This window comes from Melitaea cinxia, chromosome 6, assembly GCF_905220565.1.
Source record: "Melitaea cinxia chromosome 6, ilMelCinx1.1, whole genome shotgun sequence".
Lineage (NCBI taxonomy): Eukaryota > Metazoa > Arthropoda > Insecta > Lepidoptera > Nymphalidae > Melitaea > Melitaea cinxia.
Window position 1 is genome coordinate 2,001,364 of NC_059399.1, and position 22,692 is coordinate 2,024,055.

The 22,692-nt window shown below is 33.0% G+C and overlaps 1 protein-coding gene across 1 annotated transcript in view; it reads left to right on the plus strand.

Moving 5' to 3' along the window:
* The window catches only part of LOC123654167 (netrin receptor UNC5C-like), an 80,229-nt gene extending 57,742 nt beyond the window's left edge, over positions 1–22,487 (plus strand). The window contains exons 8-13 of the mRNA XM_045590089.1: positions 7,578–7,730; positions 17,799–17,936; positions 19,297–19,444; positions 20,237–20,358; positions 20,731–20,964; positions 21,316–22,487. Coding sequence (XP_045446045.1) covers positions 7,578–7,730; positions 17,799–17,936; positions 19,297–19,444; positions 20,237–20,358; positions 20,731–20,964; positions 21,316–22,487 — 1,967 coding nt within the window. The remainder of the gene's footprint in view (positions 1–7,577; positions 7,731–17,798; positions 17,937–19,296; positions 19,445–20,236; positions 20,359–20,730; positions 20,965–21,315) is intronic.
* The last annotated feature ends 205 nt before the right edge of the window (positions 22,488–22,692 follow it).

Below are 22,692 nucleotides of genomic sequence, written 5' to 3' on the forward strand. Positions count from 1 at the left end.
TTATCTGTTTTGTAGGACCAATTGGAATGATGTCCGTTGAAGTCCCCCCCAATTAACGTTTTCCTAGATGCTATTGAAAAGATACTATCCCAGTCACACTGACGTGTTGTAACAGATGAAGGACAATAAATAGAAATTACATTTTCTAAGTACTTACAATTAATTATTTTAATATGAACTACCTCTATGCCAGAATTAATACTACTGCTAGAGCAAACAAACGACTTTAAAGATTTATGGATCATAACCGCTACTCCTCCATAAGAGTCATAACGATCCTTTCTATACACATTATACTCACTCAGATAGAGAGTAGTGTCCGTATTCAACCACGTCTCAGAGATAATAGCAATATGAATTTTTTCTTGATACAATAAATTTTCAAAACTAATTAATTTTGGTGTCAAACTTTGTGAGTTCCATTGCAATATATTAATGTTACAGTTCTTATCCATTGAAATAATTAAACAAATTTTCACCCATTCGCGTACCAGATATTATATTAAACACAAACAATTGAAATTCTTCACACACTACCTTCACAAACGCTGATACTTTATCTTTAAATTCATCATTAGACGTTACTATATTCTTAATTTTAATTATAAAACTCCAAATGTCAAATTTTTGCATTCTACTTCTCTCGCGTTTTTTTGTATGGGGATTTTCTATATTAGGGTTTTCTGCCACTGAGTCTGAATTGCTGTTGTCATCTTCTGAAATTTGTAATTCCATTTCGTCTTCTTGTAATTCTGTTTGTGAGTTTACATATGATTCTTTATTTTTCTTTTTAAAACTTTTTCTAAATTGTTGTGATTGATTTGTTATCTTTCTTATTTTAGACTGTTTGTTATGAGTGTCTTGTTCTTTATTCTTTTGTAGAACCGAACTATACGTTTTTCCTGAATTTAGGGAGGTTCCCGGCAAAGCTTTATGAGGTTCCTTATCGATCCAGTGCGATATAACCGGTAATAAATTTTCTTCTCCTCTTTGCTCATCCAAATAAATTTGTAAAGCTTTTTTATATGTTAAATTTTGTTCACTCATAATTAATCGGATTTTCTTTTCTTTTAAAAACCACGGACAAATCTTGTCTATAGCCATGTGTTGACCCTTACAATTTGGACAGCAAAATATTTCCACTTCACAGTTATGATGATCCTTACCGCACTTTGGGCATGTCGGTTTGTTAATGGAGCATACTTTTTTTGAATGACCGAATTTCCAACAGTTGGAACATTGTGTCACTGGGAAAACATATTTTTCTATATCCATTTTACATCCATACGCAGATACATACTGTGGTGGAGAAGAGCACTTAAAACATACCCGAACCGATTGACTATCAATCCATTTTCCATCTTCATTGATTCTTTTCAACCTCTTAATAGATACTATCTCATGTACGGAACTCAAATTATCTAATAATTCTTCATCTTTTATGTCAAAATCTACTCCCCTAATTACACCGTAAGATAAATTTCCTTCATCAGTAAATTGAGCCCTTATATCCATCTCTGAAATCTTCTGACTTTGTATGAGTTTTTCAGCTTGTTTTTTATCATCAAACTGAATAAATAATTTATACGCACTCTTATATTTTATTTTTGTAATATTAGTTATATTTTCATTTTTCAGAAATTTGGCCATAGCCATTTGTTTAGGCAAAACTTTTAATGAAAACAAACATACTTCATACTGAACAGGTCCGTTTCCATTTCCTTCTTTATTCAAATGCTGCTCCATCATATAATTACTATTACTTGTCGAATCACTACGAATCAATCTCTTGGATCTTCTCCTTGTGACAGTCGTAAATCCTTCTTCGCTACTATCTTCGGCCTCACGTAATCTTTTTTCACTTTTTTTAGCATTCTCGGTTTGCTCCGTTAGATCCAAGCTCATATCCTTCAACAAATGTTCACGCTGCTTTAAAGTTGTTGAATGACCCTCATCAGGATCATCCTCATCACTCAAAGAAAATTCATCCATATTCATTAATTATTTTTAAAGTGGGTAGATTGATAATATTTTTACAATGTAAATACAGTCGCAATCGTTACGTGCGCTCGTCGCAGACTATCGCGCGACACTGACTTTTTAAGTTATGAAAACCAAATAGTAATTTTGATTTAAATAACTTTAAAAAAAACATATTTTCTTCATAACATGTTGTCTCATTAAGGCGTAAACATGGCCATATATCAAACTTAACATGTAACAAACTTCACGATGCTATGTTGAAGCTTTCAAACTTAAAAGCTCGTCATCGTCTCAAATGAAATGACATATAAGTGCGAAGCGGACCGTCTAGAACAGACCGTTAAGTCCTACAAATATTTCAATCTATATCTGTATAGAGAGATATACATGGATTGGCATATGTAGACATATATACTATACCATACTATTGATTTAGGTTGGCGTAACGTATACATAATAATAATGACCTCAAGAAGCACTTATCTTTTTATTTTTATACTAACTGACCCCGCAAACGTTGTTTTGCCATATATGTTATTAACCCCCTTATCCCGCCCCCCGTTATAAATTAGGGGGATGAAAAATAGATGTTGTTCGATTATTTCTTATATTCTCAAACCTACCCGATATGCACACAAAATTTCATGTGAATCGGTCAAGGCGTTTCGGAGAAGTTTAACTACAAACACCGCGACATGAGAATTTTATATATTAGATAACTAAGTCAGCAAATAAGCGTACGGCTCACGTAAGCAATTACCGTAGCTTATTGACGTCTGCAACACCAGAAGCATCGTAAGCGCGTTGCTGATCCTACCCCCAATTCCCCACAGGATCTCTGGCCACCTTACTCACCAACAGGAATGCAACACTGCTTAAAATCAGTATTATTTAGCTGTGATCTTCTGTAAGGTCGAGGTACTACCCCAGTCGGGCTGCCCAATTTTTTGAGCAGAAAATTTCCTACTGTACCCTATCTCAGTCGTTAATATATAATTACATACTTATTACTAGAGTTACATTATTATTGTTTCTGAGGAGCGTAGCACTTGTGACGATTCGCTTAATTCTTTTGGTATTTCAGGATACGAGCAGCTCTGTAGTGTTAACATTATTACTATTTGTGAAAACTTGTAATTGGCCGTAACTTAATCATTGTTTTTGTTTTGTAATTTAGCTGTAAGTTTTCGAAATTTGAAAATAAAATAAAATAAAATAAATCATAAAATTAACTAGAGCTCAACAATACTAATAATCAAAGGACAAAGAGACTCGCCCCATAAAAAAAAATGTTTTTAACACGTTCATATAAAACCAACTGAGTGTTTAAAGCACTTTATTTTATTCTTTAATCATAATGAAACGATGAATTAAAACAAAAGAAACGGGAACACACTTCAAAAATCGTGTCAACAGCTTGCACGTGCCCGAATTTCTTTTCGACCTTTGTATCTGCAGCCTATTTGTATATCAGGGGTTTTTTATAATAGTGGGACATAATTATTGACTTTAAATATCAATTAATATTCACCTAACATCTGTTTATTTTATTCTATAAAACATAATTTTAAACAAAAAAATACAGTAATTTTTTTAACATTTTTTTTACATTGCTTTTTGTAAATTAATTTAATATTAAAATCTCGAAAATGTAATAACATATAAAGAGCTCTTGAAAGGTATGCTTGAACCTTTGAAGTAGTACTCGCTCTCATACAAGATCACGTCCTAAACAATATTAAAAAAGAAAAGGTATGTAACCGCTGGTAAACTATAAAATCCAGCGGTTTAACGTTAGGCATAAAACAGCGGTCGTTCACATCAAAGAGTTTAAGTGTTTCATAATGATGACTGAACTACGAGCGAGATTTAAGACATTCGATATGATACATATTGTGTATGAGATGTTAAGCTTCAAATAATTATACGAATTTTTTTTTTTTTCGTATTGTTAAATAAGAACTATTTTATGTTGATTATAGTTATGTTGATTATAGACAAGATAAATTTTTGGATTTTTTTCTTATTAATTAACTTTTGCTTTTTGAAACGAATAGAATGCCTGCCAATAAAGTTTTAATTCCTATTTTCACTCTTCAAGTTAGTATTTTCTTTTTAAAATTTAATTTAAACCAAACGGAAAGTATAAAAAAATAAATATCTACTTAAAAAAATGGGACAATAAATTTACAATTGTTTTATATAATTTAAAAAAAAACAGGAAATTCCAAATCAATTATTTGAAATCAGCAAATATAACCTTCTTTTACTACGTATATGTAAGTTTAAACGCGTATTAATACACCGTTTTGTTCGAAGTAGACCAACAGTAGCGTGTAAACAATAAAATCTAATCAAGCACGTTTATTTCAGTGACAGAGCATTGTATCTGTAATTGCTAACACATGTCCGTGGACTGGGTGAAATGATAGTTAAAATTTGTCACTTACTGCGTTTGTATTTTACGTATCTGTAAATAAAATGGTAACGTTTTTAGTTAATCCTAACTTTTTTTTAAATATTTCTTTCGTAGTATAATAACCATAAAGTTAGAGCTGTTTTGATTTTTCCGTTATTAAAATTGTGTCTATTTCTATTGGTTGTTATTATAATAGATTAATTATAAATTAAAAGATAAATAATAAATCAATTTTACCATAGACCTGGTCTGGTGATAATAGATTTCTGAGGAAAGACAAATGACTATTCTTCAACAAAATGAAATACAAACATGTATTTATGTCACATAAGTACCTCCTCCTTCACTAATACATATTTATACAACTTAAGAGCTAGCAATATTTTTTATCTTAAATAGGTACAAAATTAATGTCACATAACCATACTTTTTTCGTGTTTAAATACTTTTTCTAAACCATAAACATTCAAAATGATCCAAAAAACTTCAAAAAATTCGAAGACGTTACGGGGACATGAAAAGTTCACATTGTACTGTCTCTAACGAACCACGACTGATTTATGTATATATGTTTTAATTAATAAGAAATGTTGCACACATATGTAGTTTAATATGCATATATAACACCCACGCGGAGGGGAGTGAGTTATTGATTGGTACAAGTTACAAGAAAATTGTTTAATTGTAAATGCAGTGTTGTGAATATTCATGCTGCAAGAAAGGAGGTAAGAAATTTGGTTCATAAATAATATCTGAATAAAAACGAGAACGACGTATAGTTAACTGTTTTATATATTAAGTAATGATTTTTTTTTTTATTAATTTTGAATGCGCCCATATAACTACAGTTAAACGTAGTATATTCTCAGAAGGAATTTTATAGGCAACATTGCCTAGCCTTAAAACATTTCTTGGTCTCTCATATTTCAAAACATAATAAAATAATTTAAAAATGCATTGCTGTATAATTTAATTTTAATAAACAATATAAAATAATTAATATTAACATCACATAATTTGCGTCTACCTTCTATCAGCTATTTTCGACATAGAATTGCTTTCGCTTTTAACTTGTACCACAATCCAGGACAAATTCTCAACTCTATTATTTCTTTTGTAAAAAAACATGTGATTTATCCTCGCTGTAAGACCCTCGGGCGTCTCCAAGTACTTTAATTTCAATTTATAGGGTAATACTTTATGAGTTAACGCGTTTTGTATTATTAGATACAATTAATAACGCGACAACGATGTATGAGCATTTGAATAGTGTCTTATTTACACACACGGGTAAAATCTGTGATATTAAACAAAGTCATAATTCGCATGTGTTTGTGAACTAACTTATAAATTTTCTGTGATTTCATTATCATGAAAATTTCACTAATACAGTACAAACAATGAAAAAATGTAAGTCTAATTTACAAGAAGATCTATTTATTACTAACTGCCCGGACAGCCTTGGTCTGTCAAAAGTGAATAGTAAAAAATTAAATAAATGTAACGTTTTCCGAGTGATCACTTTATATATATTTTTTTCTTTTTTTGTATTAAAACGTTCAGTGGGCCTTAAGAAACATACAAATAAATAAATTAGCCGAATTGGTCGAGCCATTCTCGAGTTTTTTTTTATTTTATTTGTATAGATTGACTAGAAAATGAAAACAATAATTTAAAATACCAGTCTCAAAAAAACGTTCTAAATTTGACATTTCCATTCTACACTAAATACCAAAATATACTACAAAATAGGCTACAATATTCTCTCAACAATAAAAAATAAATCTAACATAGACCCAGCAACAATATAAGCTTAACGTTCACCTGTAACCGTAGTCGGGCTTGCCTATTACGAAATTGATATGTTACGTCATTTTCGTGCAATATTATTAATATGGAAAAACATGCGATCTGACCATTTGCAAATTCGATACAAAGTATTTCGGTACTCCGTTATTATGAGGACGTATCGTGACGTATCACGAAAACGTGGCTTTTTATACGGCTTATAGTCATAGATTTGTATCAAGTCTAGATTGTGAATGTGAATTCTTTTGGCAAATTTCTATAGTTTTATGTATTTGTGTATTGTTCGACTATTAGTATTTCTTATGGGATTCGAGTTATATTTGATGATTTAAATACTAATAATAGAGCAGGAGCTACATTTTCAGGAGTAATATTTGTTTGTAGTAAACCTATATTCCAAATCCTGATTCTCAATTGTACATTAGAGTTATACGTGTTATTTCAAAGCCTATAACTAAATTATCCAATTTTTACGCGAATTTTACTCATTATAATGAATCGTTTTTTTTTCACATTCTATCGCGGTTTATTACGTTTATTTAGATGAGCGAAGTTTCGGATACTTTAGACTGATTAGTCATCCTCCCATGACCATGGTTGTTGTAAAGTAAAAAAACTCAATAAACCTATATTATATCGGAAAAAAAAACGTAGCTTATTGTTAGTGAAAGAATCTTCAAATCAGTTCAATAGTTTCAAAGTTTGTCATATACATAGATTAAATTAAACTAATAATGTATTCCAAATTTACTTGCATTATGCATAAGTGCATGTTGGTCCTTGATTAGGATTATGGCATGAATATTGAAGGGGAAGTCGATTGATTAAGCCAGTTGAGCGAATTCGAATAGTTATGGCTAGTCATTATTATTAATCCAAAGCTTGACAACCACAAATATCGTATTTGTATACATTGCTGGAATTAACGCTGAAATTATATGACACGTTGAACCATATGGTGCGAAATTGAATCGCAATATAATTTTGATTGGAAAACAAGAATTTGAATATTTGGCGAAACTCGTAATTTGCTAATAATTGCAATAAGCTTCGAGATATTATCAAATATTTCATGTCTGAAATGTAAATTAAAGATGTTGTAATGTCATACAAATATATGGGAATTTTATCATGGATTCTTTTTCAAGAAGGTAGTCGGTTGTCTGAAACACATCCTTGAATTTCAGTGCAACTTTTATACGGATAAATGATATACATTTTTAATATTTGCCCAAATTTAAACTAAATTTACCTTAAAAAGAAAAGTAAAATATCTATTATCATAAATTGTATACGTACTTTTTTTCTTTACAGATTTTGATGATTTGCTTGACAAAGATAATGATTTTTTTGGTATTTTTCTTAGCGTCACCCGGCCGTTGGGGAGTATGGACGGAGTGGTCTGTCTGTGGCTCTGACTGCAGACAGTCAAGACGGCGTTCCTGCATGGGAGACGCGTGTTCTGGAGCCCAAGTCCAACATTCTGACTGTGTGGGAGACTACTGCGGCGTTCACGGAGGTAGGTGAACTGACTTATAACCAACATATGTCATCTAATTCTAACCATCCCCATTAATACTACGCGTTTTTATATTCTTTATGACTTACTTTATTTTAGAGCGGCAATAAACTGTTCTTTAAAAGGTCTTCGCTTAATGGATATTTATTACATTTATTTAAAACTTGTTAGAGAAATTCTACTCTTATTTATATTTTCATCAGCTTTATTACGCCTTTTAGACAAATATTTCTTGATGTTTTCAAAGAAACTTTCCACGGCCCATATACATAGATCAGATCGAGTAAGAGGAAGTTATCAAGGTCCATCGAAATTCTGTGATCGCCGTTTCATAAAATTAAGAACTTTATTACACCTTCATTTCCTGCAACACGCACAAAATTACGCAACCTCTCATGTTTGTTGCACGCTCCGACTAGGTATAACGTGTAAACTTTTAATAAATATCGGTTAGATGATTCGGATGTATATGATCCAATGTCGGTTGGTGTACTCCAAGTTATGTAAGCATTCCTCAAGGGACATGTTAATTAAGCTGATTCTATGAAAACCATACGGCTCTGTCCAACCAGATGCCATAAGGCTAAAAATATACACTTCCTTTTCCGCGCACGCTCATAACTATGAAATGTTACACAGACTGGTCTCCTTATAACCGGCTATCGGTTGTAACCCTAACCTACCAGCACGAGTTGAGCCGTCGTACCTTCTGCGAGTACATGAAATTTTATGAGCTAAACACGTAGATAAGGTACACAGAGGCTCCGCTTTGGGTGGCCACGTTAAAAGATTGGAGAGATACTAAAATCGGGTGCCATGACCATCTGGACCGTATCATACCGACTAAATATAGCAGAGGACCTAAAATTTTATGGTTCACTTACGTAACATTGACTTAAAAATTCATATCTTTATGTTCCACGGTTAAATTGGATAGACTGATTTCTCGTTTTCTTTTTTAAAGTAAAAACATCATATCTTATATTTATACACTTAGTGGGTGCCAACAAAACATTTATGTAATTTCGCTAGCGTTCTCTACATAATTCGAGCAATTTACGCCCAAAACCAGTTCTTTTATGACTCACGCTTTCATTTAAGTGTTTCGTGCTAATGGATCCATATTATGCTTCGTTTACTCTTTTTGATTGTCCCTTTGTAATTCATTGTCTTGATGGTAACTTTACTACACTTTGCAAAAATCTTAACCAATGAACAGTTACTGTAAAAGCGTAGGTATCAATCGTTACTGGAGCTTTTTTTATATATTTTCGGAAGTCGTAATTCCCGTGATGGGTCCAATCCAATACACCGAATTGAAAATGATCAGTCCATATTTTGTTTATAATAGTAATAAATCACTTTCGTGGCCCCCGTGACTCGTTTTCAATTTCCTATTCTGTTTATCGTACATTTTGATAAATAGCCGCGGGCAACCAATGTTTGGTTTAACATTATCCACAAGCGCCTTCTTTCACGCTAAATAAATTTGCAATCTGACGTATTTGTATATAAATAGCTTTTGTTTATCTTCCGTTTCTTATTTATTGGTCTTCCTCATCATTTATTGTGATTTCAAATTTTCCCTTTTTATTTGTATTACATTCGATTTTTATGTACACATTTTTATTTAATTTACAATTGAAATTTCTTTAGACTCGTTATGATTCAAAACTCGATGAAACGAAAATGCGTCACGATAAAGAAACTTTCACATAAATGTATAGGTGAGAATGAGACAAAATATATTACACAAAATTTTATATTCTCAGTGAAAAAAAAAACTATTTCACAGGCTACTTTTCAGAAGTTTCACTGCTGCCAAAAGCACACACGCACTTTTTTAGTTTTTAACTATTGATCCAAAGACTAAAACATTACATCAACAGATTTAAATATAAATTAATTATTAAATCAAAGTCCATTGGTATTTTTATTAATAAAATTAAAAATAAGCATACAGAGTAATAAAAAAAAATATTTAAATAAAAATCTAGAAACTCACTCATAAATTAAATATGGCTGCATTAATTAAATTTATATTCGTGAAAGGCTTAAAGCGGTCAGTAGGATCTCAACGCTGCTCTAACTAATTCAAGTAAAGCAACACTGGAGCATCAGTAAATTGCCCACATGAAAGGTGAACCGGTGAATGCGAAGACCGTGGAAAAGACTCCATTCATTTGCACTGGCGAGCGCCCTCTTCATTAGCCTAATTGCCAACATACAAAGGGGAAATGGTGAAATTTTATAGCCTCTTTTCATCTTTTGTTGCCTAAACATTAAAATAGTGGACCGTTTGTTTCACGAAGCGTTCGCTTAGGCATGCGAAGACGCTTAGATATTTGAATTGTTAATGCTCTTACTGCTTTTTAAGTGTTTTGTTAATCTGTTCTCAGTGATTTATTAAAGAATTTGTGTTCTTTATCATTAACGTCAGAGATATTTTATTGATCATTTATGTCTCGTGAGGTTTTTAAATGTAAATTTTATGCTTGTAAATCTTTTCTTTGCGCTTATTCAAGTGACAAAGCAATTAATCTTTTATCGCAGACATTTAAACATTTTAAAATTGTTTTTACATAAAAATCTTTATGTTAAACAAAACGTAGGTGTTATTGAAAGTACGTTTGCAAAATATATATCTTCATTTGTTTGGGACTGAAATAAATTGAATCGCTATTTTTTCTTTTCAATACGAACGAAATAAGTAAAGGGATGTACGATGCAATTCTCATTACTGGAGGTGGGTTCCGTAAATGATTTGTTGTGATTTCGTTGAGAGAGCTCAGCGGGTGATCGCAAACTGCATTCACATATCCTTTAAACATTACGTACGGTAATAACCATTATATCCAATGGCAATAGGACGGTATTCCGATGCGCAGCTGAGGTTGAGAATTTAATTCAGAATGGCCTCCTACCACGTTATGGCTAAGCGACAAGGGTTCGTAGATTTCGATTGGATTCAGTATCTCAAATCTCTCTGCAGTGGACTCGGATATACGGCTGGCACTGACAAATGTTTACACAGTGTACAAATTTCAACATAACCCTCAGATAGACCAGCGGGGTGCATTTTACCCCGACCGTATAATATTGACTTTATATTGACAATAATTTTTCTTTATGCGTAAACATAATAAAATTATTTGATCTCTTATAGCGCAACATAACGTGTTTTTAAACAATACTATATTTCCTGGAGTTTTAAATCAAAAATGAAAAATTAAAATTCTGTTAATGTATGTGTATGCTTGTCTATTAATCCATTTTACAAAATATAACAACGAATTGATGACACGAAGGTTTTGTTAATAATTTTAATTTTTTGATTAAATTTGGCTGTATAAATGAAAATCAGACGACAAAATATATGTGCGTTATTTTTATGGGTCATAAAGGCCTGCACGTATCCAATACCTTCGCCTGCAAAGGGTTAATCGAACGTATCACGCAAATTAATTCTAGTATCGCCAAAGTTTTACGATACTACAGTTATAGCTATACTAGTAGCGAATGGATATAATTTATAGCGATAAACGCCATAAAACTTATAGAACCACGGAACTTGTTTATATGCGAGATTTATAGATATCGAAGTGTAGACACATTGTTAATTTTATATACCATTAAACCAAACACTTTGTGAATATTTTAGATGATACAGATAGTCCTCTTGTTACACATATGTCTAGTATGAAAATATTCCAAGACTAGCAGCTGTGTCCGCGACGTCGTCCTCGTGAAAATTAATAATAATTATTGTTTGCTTCGCAGAGTTCAAAATAAATAAATTTCTAAAATAAAAATAGCCTATGTTACTCCTTATTACATCAGCTATCTGTCAGTAAAATTCCCGTCAAAATCGATCCAGGCGTTTTAGAGATTAGCCTGAACTAACGGACAGACAGAAAGACAAAAATGGTAAAAAATGTTTTGTTATGAATGTACCGTGTATATCCATATGCATTTACTGAAAAAGCGGTTATTTTAATATTACAAACAGACATTCTAATTTTATTTATTTGTATAGATTTCGAACACCAATGACGTCAAAAAGAAAAATTTAAAAATTGACTTCCAATAAAAATTGTAATTTTGCACTAAAATATTTACAAAACGTGAAAAATAGATAATCTAAAATTAAGTTACATTGTATTGTATCGAGTTTTGAAAAGATCGAATTTAATTTTTTTATTAACAATATTACTTCAAGTTTCTTAACGAGTTGAATATAACCGAAGTAGCTAAGTTGCGACAATCTTACCCTGACAGTTTGAGAAAACTTAACTCTAGACGATAGACTTACCCACAAATCTCTTAAAGCTATAGGTATATAAGATTTCAATAAATTTATAATCCTTTGTGTTCCCAACGGACTTATTGTAATAATAACAAAAAATACGACCGCTATAAATATTAATAGCACTGTTACTTCACATAATACATAACGTTTCCATTTAAGAGTGGTAGCGGACACTTATAGTAATTTTGATTGAGAGATTGTAAAATCGTGTTATTGTCAAACCAGTAATATAATTCTCATGAACAGATTTCCGATATCGAGATAAAACGAAAGACAATTACACTTTATGACTAATAAAATATATATCTAAGAAATCTTTTAAGTCAATATTATTATCATAAAAGAGTAAATTATGATACACAAGATTAAGAGACCTAGTCCTTTTAGTTTCGATACTTCAGTGGATATTATTGTTATGACGCACAAGATTAAAAGATCTAGTCCTTTTAGTTTCGATACGTCAGTGGATATTATTGATTAGTATTTTCGTTTTATTACTCATAGTGTAATGTTTTATAGGCCTTAAAATTTATCGATAAGCTAGCTTTCTAACACAATAATCATTTTTTTAAAATCGGTCAACTTAAGTTAGAGATAAGCACGTCCAATTTATATGTAATAAATACAAACTACATACGAGAGTTTTTTAATTCGTTTTTGTGAGAGGGAAAATAAAAACTTCCTAGGGACATTTTATAACGTATTAAGCTCAGTAATAATTTTTTTCAATAGTTTTTTTTTTTATAAAATCGATACACAAAAACTAAATATAAAAGCCATATACGTTTTTTAATTATCTTTGTAAGAGGACAATTAAATACTTTCCAGTGACTTACAATGTATTAGATGCAGCAATCTCTCGGCTGTTATATGTAGGTCGAACGTGTCTTGTGTGACAATTGGTGCTGTATTGGGTCTAGATAAAACTAAAGTGCCTAGACTTGTAGCGTTAATAAATAAGCCAAAGCTCGCTGCTGCCGAGCTGAGAGTAAATCTGGATTGATTTAGATCTTAACTTAACTTTATAGAAATCAAATTTGCGGTTTATGAATCATTGCTATGGTATACCTTCTGTTTTGACTAATTGTGCATAAATTATTATATTTATGTGAATCGAATTTACCTGTGAATTTAATTTTAATACCCATCGCTTTTAAAATTAAATTTTTAACAGCTTTGCTAATACTACTATAATAAATTTGGAAATATTTTAAGATCCGCTTTTTATTTATCTCGGAGTCAAATTTAAAATCTGTGGAGCTAAAGAATACATTACAACATTTTTTTTCCAGTTTTGTCAGGAACCTTATCAAGGATCAGGAGTAACTCTACTATAATTGTAACTCACTTTTGTGTAACTGTAGCTAAAAATGTAAACGCGAGCGGTAACAAGGGAAAAATGAAATCATTAGTTAATTTGAAATTTCATCATCATCATCATTACAGCCTATCACAGTCCACTGCTGGACATAGGCCTCCATAAGTTTACGCCAAAAATAGCGTGAACTCATGTGTTTTGCCCATAGTCACCACGCTGGGCAGGCGAGTTGGTGACCGCAGTGCTGGCTTTGTCGCACCGAAGACGCTTCTGCCCGTCTTCGGCCTGTGTATTTCAAAGCTAGTAGTTGGATGGTTATCCCGCCACCGGTCGGCTTTTTAAGTTCCAATGTGGTAGTGGAACTGTGTTATTTGAAATTTGTTGTGATGTATTTTAACTGAGTCGGAACACAGCAGGAAATATCCTACTTAAAATATGGAGCAGCCCGACTGGGGAAGTACCTCGATCTTACAGAAGATCACAGGCAAATAACATTGTGTTGTGTTCCTGTGGTGAGTAAGGTGACCAGAGCTCCTGGGGGGATTGGGGGTAGGGTCGGGAACGCGCTTGCGATGCTTCTGGTGTTGCAGGCGTCTCTAAGCTACGGTAATCGCTTACCATCAGGTGAACTGTACGCTTGTTTGCCAACCTTGTTATATAAAAAAAAGATATATTATCGAAAATAATGGTGCTTTTCTTAAAATCAATACTATATTAAGCATTTTTAACCAATTAAGTAAATGCAGTACTGTGTGGCTACGGTGCTAAAGAATATAGCCACCCCCTCTCTTCCCGTGGGTGTCGTAAGAGGCGACTAAGGGATAACACAGTTCCGCTACCGCTAAAAAGCCGACCGGTGGCGGGATAACCATACAACTGCTGGCTTTTAAATACACAGGCCGAAGACGGCAGCAGCGTCTTCGGTGCGACAAAGCCAGTACTGCGGTCACCAACCCGCTTTCCCAGCGTGGTGACTATGGGCAAAACACATGAGTTCACGTTATTTTTGGCGTAAACTTGTGGAGGCCTATGTCCAGCAGTGGACTGTATAGGCTGTAATGATGATGATGAAGTAAATGCATGAATACCAAAATACACCGCGATTTTTTCCACTGTTTTATATAAAAAATACAAATAATAACGTTACTCAAATTGTGTTCTTAATTTAATTATATTATTTTTATACATAAAAAAAAAAGTTTATAATAGTCAATAAACGTTCATTGCGACCGGTTCGTTAAAGCTAGCCTTTAAAATCTTTGACTCTTCAATTTTCAACGAAATCGAATTATATTCGTTTACTTTTTCAAATTTATTACATTTCGCTTGTTAAAAGTTTATTTTTTTAATACTTCCAATACAATTTTCTCTTTTAAAATATAGTCTTTATAAATAATGTAATAATAATTTGTCTGTTTCTAAGGCAGGTAAATTAATGCCTTTGTTATAGTAGGTAGGTCGATTGATATCCATATATATACATTAAATTTTTTATTTTTAGATAAATATGAATAATAAGTATTATATAAAAAACGAATGTGCTTTAGACCACATGACTGAACTAAAACTTCTGCACAATAGGCTTACACTGTGTCTTAGATAAACGAAACTGGCTATGAGGGAAAGAGAGAAAGAAAATGTGTTCTCGCACCTCTCTCTCTTGCTCCATTCGCCTCGCCCGATCACACTTTGCGTAACGCTTTCATCACGTATTTACCAGCTTACTCCCCAAGTCAAGAATGCGTCAAGAAGTTTTCCTTCAATAAAATTAACAACATCATAACAGACAAGATAGTCAATATAAAACCGCGTCAACAACGGCTTCAGTTATAATGATAACTCATATGCTTGTTAAAATTGATTCGTTATCTCGCAAAAGCTTGTTATTATAAAATTAAAATAACGTAGGCTATGTTTGATCAAAAAGTCCTAACATGATCGAAAGCAATACAGGCAAAACCACAGGATTCAACTAGCTTAACATAAATACCTTTAAATGTTCGCTTTTAATTAACCAAGCGTCAATTCTCAAGATTTTTATCAGTATCGAACGAGACCGCTTCATCGTAACTCTTGATTGTTGGAAAAGATAATTTTGGAAAGAACTCTTTCGATCTATAAATTCCGTCGCTGTAATTGTTCTAAATCGAATCGTATATTACGTTGGGTATCTTAATGTACCTTACATTCTTAACTGAATTGAAAGAGATATATTGGTATAAACGTATATGCTAAATATATAAGATACATTGTTGAATGTTCTGGTAAACGTGATTTATAGTAAATAAAAATAAAAAACAAAAGAAATTGATTAATATTCGAGTAAAAAAATCAAGTACGTATTACAAATTCGAATATTTTTAAACGTATAATATCTATACAAATAAAAAAAATTGGAGTGTCTGTTTGTAATATTAAAATAACCGCTTTTTACTTAATGCATATGGGTCTACTATATACGGTACATATACCAAAATAATATTTTATAAAAATTTTGTTTGTCTGTTTGTCTGTCTGTCTGTTTGTTCCAGCTAATATCTGAAACGGCTGGACCGATTTTGTTGGGACTTTCATGTATTAAGTAACTTAGGCTACTTTTAATGTAGAAATATATTTACTTTATTACCCTGCGAACTGAACAATAACTTTTTTGTTAAATATCACGCGGAAAAATTCACGGATACAGCTAGTATGTTAAAAATAAAATAGGTTCGCTTAACACTTAATACTATTAAAATGTTTATATATTTGTCATAACTTTCATTCGATTTTTATGTAACAAAGCTTCAAATTACTGAGAAAAGTTTGTGAAACATAATAACTTACGTGTCGCTCGAAATACAAATAAAAGCTATTTCTTTGAAATCTCTTAACAACCGCGTGAACAGCGTACATAAAAGCGACAAACCCTTTAAAGGACGAGCGACTTAAAAGCGATTCCCGCATCAATAAAATGGTTAACTAAAAACGTCCCTCAATTCTTAGTCCTTTTCACCGCACCAAATTACACAAAAAAAATATATACATACCTATATATACTCGTTAAAATGTGCCGCAACACCAATCGTAAAGTTGGAGAAGCGTTGACATAAATAATATTAAAGCCCGCTGCCAGAAACTCGATGCCTATACCATTTGAATGCAATAAAAACTCTCGACAACTTTACGTTTTTTTTTTATAAAAAATTTACCGCATCGATATTATACCTTATATTCTAGCCGCAACGACACAGCGGTGAAGCCGTGTCATTATTTTCGTCGAGCATATTTTCTCCTTTTATAGATAAACTCGTAAAGCTTTAAAAGAAGTGTCATACAGTTACGTTTATTATAGTTCGAATGTAATTTTAATATCTGGTTCTTGTTCTGTTGTACAGCGATATTTTGTCGTTATAGAACTTCGCAACGATCACGACGAAGTTTGTAATTTATGCTGCATTTTCTCGAGTTCAGAACATTTTAAGCGAGTGAAAATATTCTTGGAAACTCAATTTTCTTGAAACAAATACAAACAATAATGGATTATAGCAACGTGTTACATGTTATCGTTTATGAAATTATCTTTACTTTTTTTAAATCTATTAAAAACTTGATAGATAAAAGTTTTTATTTCTTAATTTTTTGTTTTATTTTTCTTTTTGTAATTCATTTATCAAATAAACAATATTGTACATATTTAATATAAATAGCATTAAAAACCACGCAGGTTTATGACAATGCTATTTAGTAACCAGTGAACTAAATATATATATATATATATATATATAATAATTACATAATTATCCACCCTCCTATTAGAGCAAGCTGGCAAACTCAAATAAAAAGATGCACACCACTAAATATGTCAAGTCACAATAGTATTAAGAAAGTAATTTTTAAGTTTATTTTTTAAGTTAATTGGTGTAATACTTTCAATCAATTTTGATGGTAAGTCATTTATTAGTCTAGGCACTAAATAAGCGGTAGTTCGCTAAACAAAATAAAAATTAAATTAATATTAAACATTCTCGATTTTATTTTCGGCTCATAAAATTCGCAATTCATACAGCTACATGTTATTTGTCTGTCACTTCATTTACGTATTTCATTTCAATTAAAAACTGCTCCAATAATTCATAGTCATTCAAAATTCGTTATTGACGTGTTTTCAAAAATTCTTCTAAAATAGGCTGAAGTTACTATCAGTATTATTAATTCAGGTTATTAGAAATAAAAAATTTATAAATGTAAATACAATTTTTTTTTTAAATGTAATATAGGGTTAACTATTATTAATATAAAACAATAGTTAATTTATCTATATTTTTTTATTAATTATTTTGTAATTAAGTATAAAATGCATAAAACCTTAAATAATTTAAATTATTTATTATTTTAAATTTTTCTATAATTTGAAATTTGTAAAGAAGACTATGGAATTAATTTAAAATTCCGTTGACAGTTGCGGCTCACAGCGATATACCACTTTACATCGGAATAGCGGTAGCCGTGGTCGTATTCCTGGCCGGCGCAGCTGTGGTCTACAAATTATTGCAGAGGAAGACAAGAGACCACTCCTTGTACACGATGACCAGAACTGGTGAGAATAAATATACCATTATTTCCATTTATTTTAAATATATTACAAACCATTTAAATTAATTTTAACATACACTATTTTATACATTATTTGACTTAAAAATACATAATCTAATATATAAAATTCTCGTGTCGCGGTGTTTGTAGTTAAACTCCTCCGAAACGGCTTGACCGATTCTCTTGAAATTTTGTGTGCATATCGAGTAGGTTTGAGAATCGAACAACATCTATTTTTCATACTCCTAAGTTGTAGGGGGGAGAGATTAAGGGGGTTAATAAGATATATGGCAAAACAACGTTTACGGGGTCAACTAGTAGAAATATAACATAATAATAAAGTTAATGGCAAAGGTGGACTTATCGCTGAAATAAATTTCTTCCAGTCAACCCATGGTCATGAGTAAGTGTTTCATATAGCAAGGCAAACAGTGCAAGAAGTATTTATATAACAATTAAATTATATAGTGGAACATAAAACCTCTTCCTTTTTACACTACTCTAACTTCAGTCTTTTACTTCTTTGTTATCTTAAAATCTACCGGTCTAGTTCTGAAATGGTATTGTTATTATTCTGCTTATTATTATTATTGTGCTGTGTGGCTACGGGACTAAAGAATTTAGCCACCCTCTCTCTTCCCGTGGGTGTCGTAAGAGGCGACTAAGGGATAACAAGGTTCAACAACCACCTTGGAACTTAAGAAGCCGACCGATGGCGGGATAACCATCCAACTGCTGGCTTTGAAATACACAGGCCGAAGACGGGCAGCAGCGTCTTCGGTGCGACAAAGCCCGTACTGCGGTCACCAACCCGCCTGCCCAGCGTGGTGACTATGGGCAAAACACATGAGTTCACGTTATTTTTGGCGTGAACTTGTGGAGGCCTATGTCCAGCAGTGGACTGTATAGGCTGTGGCCTGATGATGATGATGATTGTTATTATTCAGCTAATTTTGAAAATGAAGGCGATAAATAGTAAGAAAGCTATATACAGTCATGATAAATTAGCGTATAATCAGGTTGTTAAGATTTCTTTTAATTATAATAAAGTCAGGACTAGAAGAATAAATACTTAGAAAGAAATATATAAGCTGTAATCCTAAGTCGTCTAAATTATCGGTAGTATGTTCTTGACATATAATTAAATTTTAAATGTAATTTTGCGATAATAGGCGTACTATATTAACTTTATTGTGTTTTTAATTTTTTATTCTTTTATGTAATTACCTTAAAAATAATTTACATATGTACATTGTATATAATATACAAACATTAATTTAGAATTACCTATCTGAACTTTTCTTTAACATTATACTTTTGTTATCTATTTCAATCAAAATAATATTTTTATGTCATTGTCATAGATTTTCAACCCGAAATGTATCCAACCGTGGAGAAGCAGTCCTTGTCTCTAGCACCTGATCTAATGCAACATCGTCCCCCAAGATACGAGCATCCTCCACCAGATCCAAGAACTGAACATCACTATGACGTACCTCATCTTACTAATAGGTAAAATTGATATCAAAATTTTCTTTAGTTATAATTCAGGTTTCTATCAATCTATTTTTCTTCTGATGTCGTATTAAATAAACAACATTTATAATAAACAATTATTGGGAATTTAATTTTTGATTTTTTATTAAACATTATACATATTTACAGTTCACAACTTAATAACTAAATATTTACAGATAGTCCGCGTGGAATTGTGCCAAGAATGCTGGCAGCATTTCCCCGTTGAATCGCTATGCCGATTCTCTGGGCAAAAAATGCACCAGCCCTCTTGTAACCAGCGGATTTTTAATTATATAAAAAACTGTTATTTCTGTTGAGAGTTGAATTGTATTCACTATTTTATTGATACAGTAAAAACACAAAACAAAACAAAGCAAAAAATGGAATCAAAAATCCTGTGTACCGTCGGCTAAGAAAGTGATGTACCACCCCAAATGTTGAATGCCGCTTGTAATTCATAGGTGATAAAGATTAGTTTCGCTTGCAGATCGATCTGACAACTTCTACTGCCGTCTTTATCTGGTTATTGATAACGACAAGCTTTATACCTAATAGAGTTTAAAATGTCATGTGTAATAATGACGTATAAATACTTATCAATTAGGTTTACGTCATTATTACATGTCTCTTTCAGTTATGTCTTTTAATAACGAACTTTGTTGTAATTTTCGATGACCAGGAAACTAAATAAAAACTGGTACACCACTTTCTTGGCCGACCGTACCTGTTTAAATAATTTGAATAAAATATTTAAAAAAAAATCCTATTAATATCATTTGTCTATAGTTACGCATCACCAGTAGACCACCAAACAACGCCGTGTGCTTCAAGCAAAGGACCGAGTGACGAGTACGACAGCAAGCCGTACACAGAATCGGAACATTCAGCATCTAGTTGCTTCACTAGCTGTAAGTATATTAAAATAAATAATTACCCAAAACACCTTTATCGTACTGTGAGCTATCAGTCAGTTAAACTGTAGTTGATAGATTGTGGCATCTGTCTATAAAGGTGAACTAAATTTAATAATTAATAGCTAATAGATCGTTCCAATTGCTCGAAAGTATTAATGTTTAAGTGTAATAAAATTTAAAACTGTTATAATTTGTTAGAATCATTAAACAAAACTCGATATCTACAATAAAGTTTAAATAATAAAGGTTCCGAGAGGTTCTTTGAATGAAATAACAGACCAGAATATATGTAGTTGGAATACCATCGAAATAAACACAAATGAAATTCAACGACCAACAATTGTCTCATAAAAGACCTTGTTCCAGCCGGGTCTATGTACGATGCGGCAAACGAATCGGTAACATTGCAACTAGCGGAACTAGTCTCGAACTCGCCTATATCGCAATCGCTGGCTGTGTCGAGTTCTGGAGCAAGATTAGCATTACCAGCTGCAGGTGTTGCTCTTTCAATACCAGAAGGTGCTTTCCCAAGAGGACGGAGAGAACAGATTTATGTGGCTGTTGTCAAGGATGATAGATACAGATTGAAACTTGGAAAAGGTAAATTATATTCCATTTCAATTTATTAAGTAGTTAGTCTAGTAAAAAATATATATAATAAAATTGCGTAAAAAATATTAGTCTGATAAATTATTATTTTACGATTTAATACCAATGTAAGTAATCTTATTGATAATAACAGCTAAAGGCTATGTGGCCTATAGATTACTTTAGCATCTCTTATAAAACATACCTAGATAATAAGTAAAAAGTAGTCTACACAATTAAGTCTACTATGTAATTATAAAATGAAAACAAAATGCGTAATTTACGCAACGCAATATCAATCGCGCCCCGGGCGACCACGGTAAAATCGTAGAACATTTCGTTAAAACAATTTTTTGCCCGCAGGTATCACGCAACTGAGCCCAGTAGTTAAATGCGGCCCGCCTCGTCTCCAGCTTAATAAGTCGGTTATCCTTCAAATTCCTCACTGTGCTAGTCTTAAACACGGCTTCTGGAATCTCGCCCTTTATGCTATAGATCATAACGGTACAAAAACAGACGCCCAACCGCAGTGGAAGAAAGTCGTAAGTCTCGGTCAGGAGACAATTAATACGCCAGTTTTTACACAACTTGACAATGACAAAATATTCCTCGTTACGGACATGCTTTCTACATTTGTACTTGTCGGTGAAAGTTTTAACGGAAAAGCTGTTAAGACACTTCAATTAGCAATTTACGCACCTGCGTCATTGAGTGACGCTTGTACTGAATATACTATACGGCTATATGTTTTCGAAGACACGCCGTGCGCTCCATATTACTGTCAAGAGCAGGAAAAGAAATTGGGTGGAGTGCTACTTGAACGCCCGAAAACATTTTTATTCCAAGATGGAGGATCGAGTCTCTGTTTAAATTTGGAACATCTCAGTCCGGGCTGGAAAGCCAAGCCTGGAATCGGTTACCAGGAAATTCCATTCAATCACGTCTGGGGTTCGAACTACAACGCCCTACACTGCACTTTCAATCTCGAGAGGACGTACGACTGTGACAATATTGATTTTAGCATCTCAGCATGTCAGAGAACTAATCCATCATATAAGCAAACATTCCGAATATCGATCGACGATTTACGGTGCAGATCTCCGCGCGGCAGATCGCCACGAGAATCGACACGAAGTTTTAATATAACAGAAAATCTCCTAGAATCTAGGATGTGTCGGAGCGAAGAAGGAAGCGAGGGTGGCGCAAAGAGGAGCGTGACCGTCAACGAAACCGGCACGAACGAGTGTGCCGAGAGCCCGTTCAAACTGAGCGTGCGAGTCAAGAGGCAACTGTGCGCCATACTGGACCCGCCGAACGCTCGCGGTAACGACTGGCGCGCTCTCGCGGCGCGGCTGGGCGTGGACCGCTACACGACGTGGTTCGCCACTAAGAGCTCGCCCACCGAGGCCATCCTCGAGCTGTGGGAGTGCCGCGAGCGCGGGCCCGGCGCCACGGCGGCGCTGGCGGCCGCGCTCCGGCAGGTGGACCGGCACGACGCGGCCGACCTGTTGCACGGCAGGCCGGCCTGGTTATGAATCTGCGACCCCGGCTATTCGAGCGAATGTTGAAATGTGCATTTGTAACGTACGTTTGTTGGTAAATTTTGTGTAGTTTAAATGTTATTTAGAGAAAGGTTTAGTTCCGCGGAACTTCGGTCTAAATTGTAAAATCGTGGTAGTTTATTTTGTATAGAGCTATCAATGCTGTAGATAAGCGGGAGGATAAATTATATTATAGTAG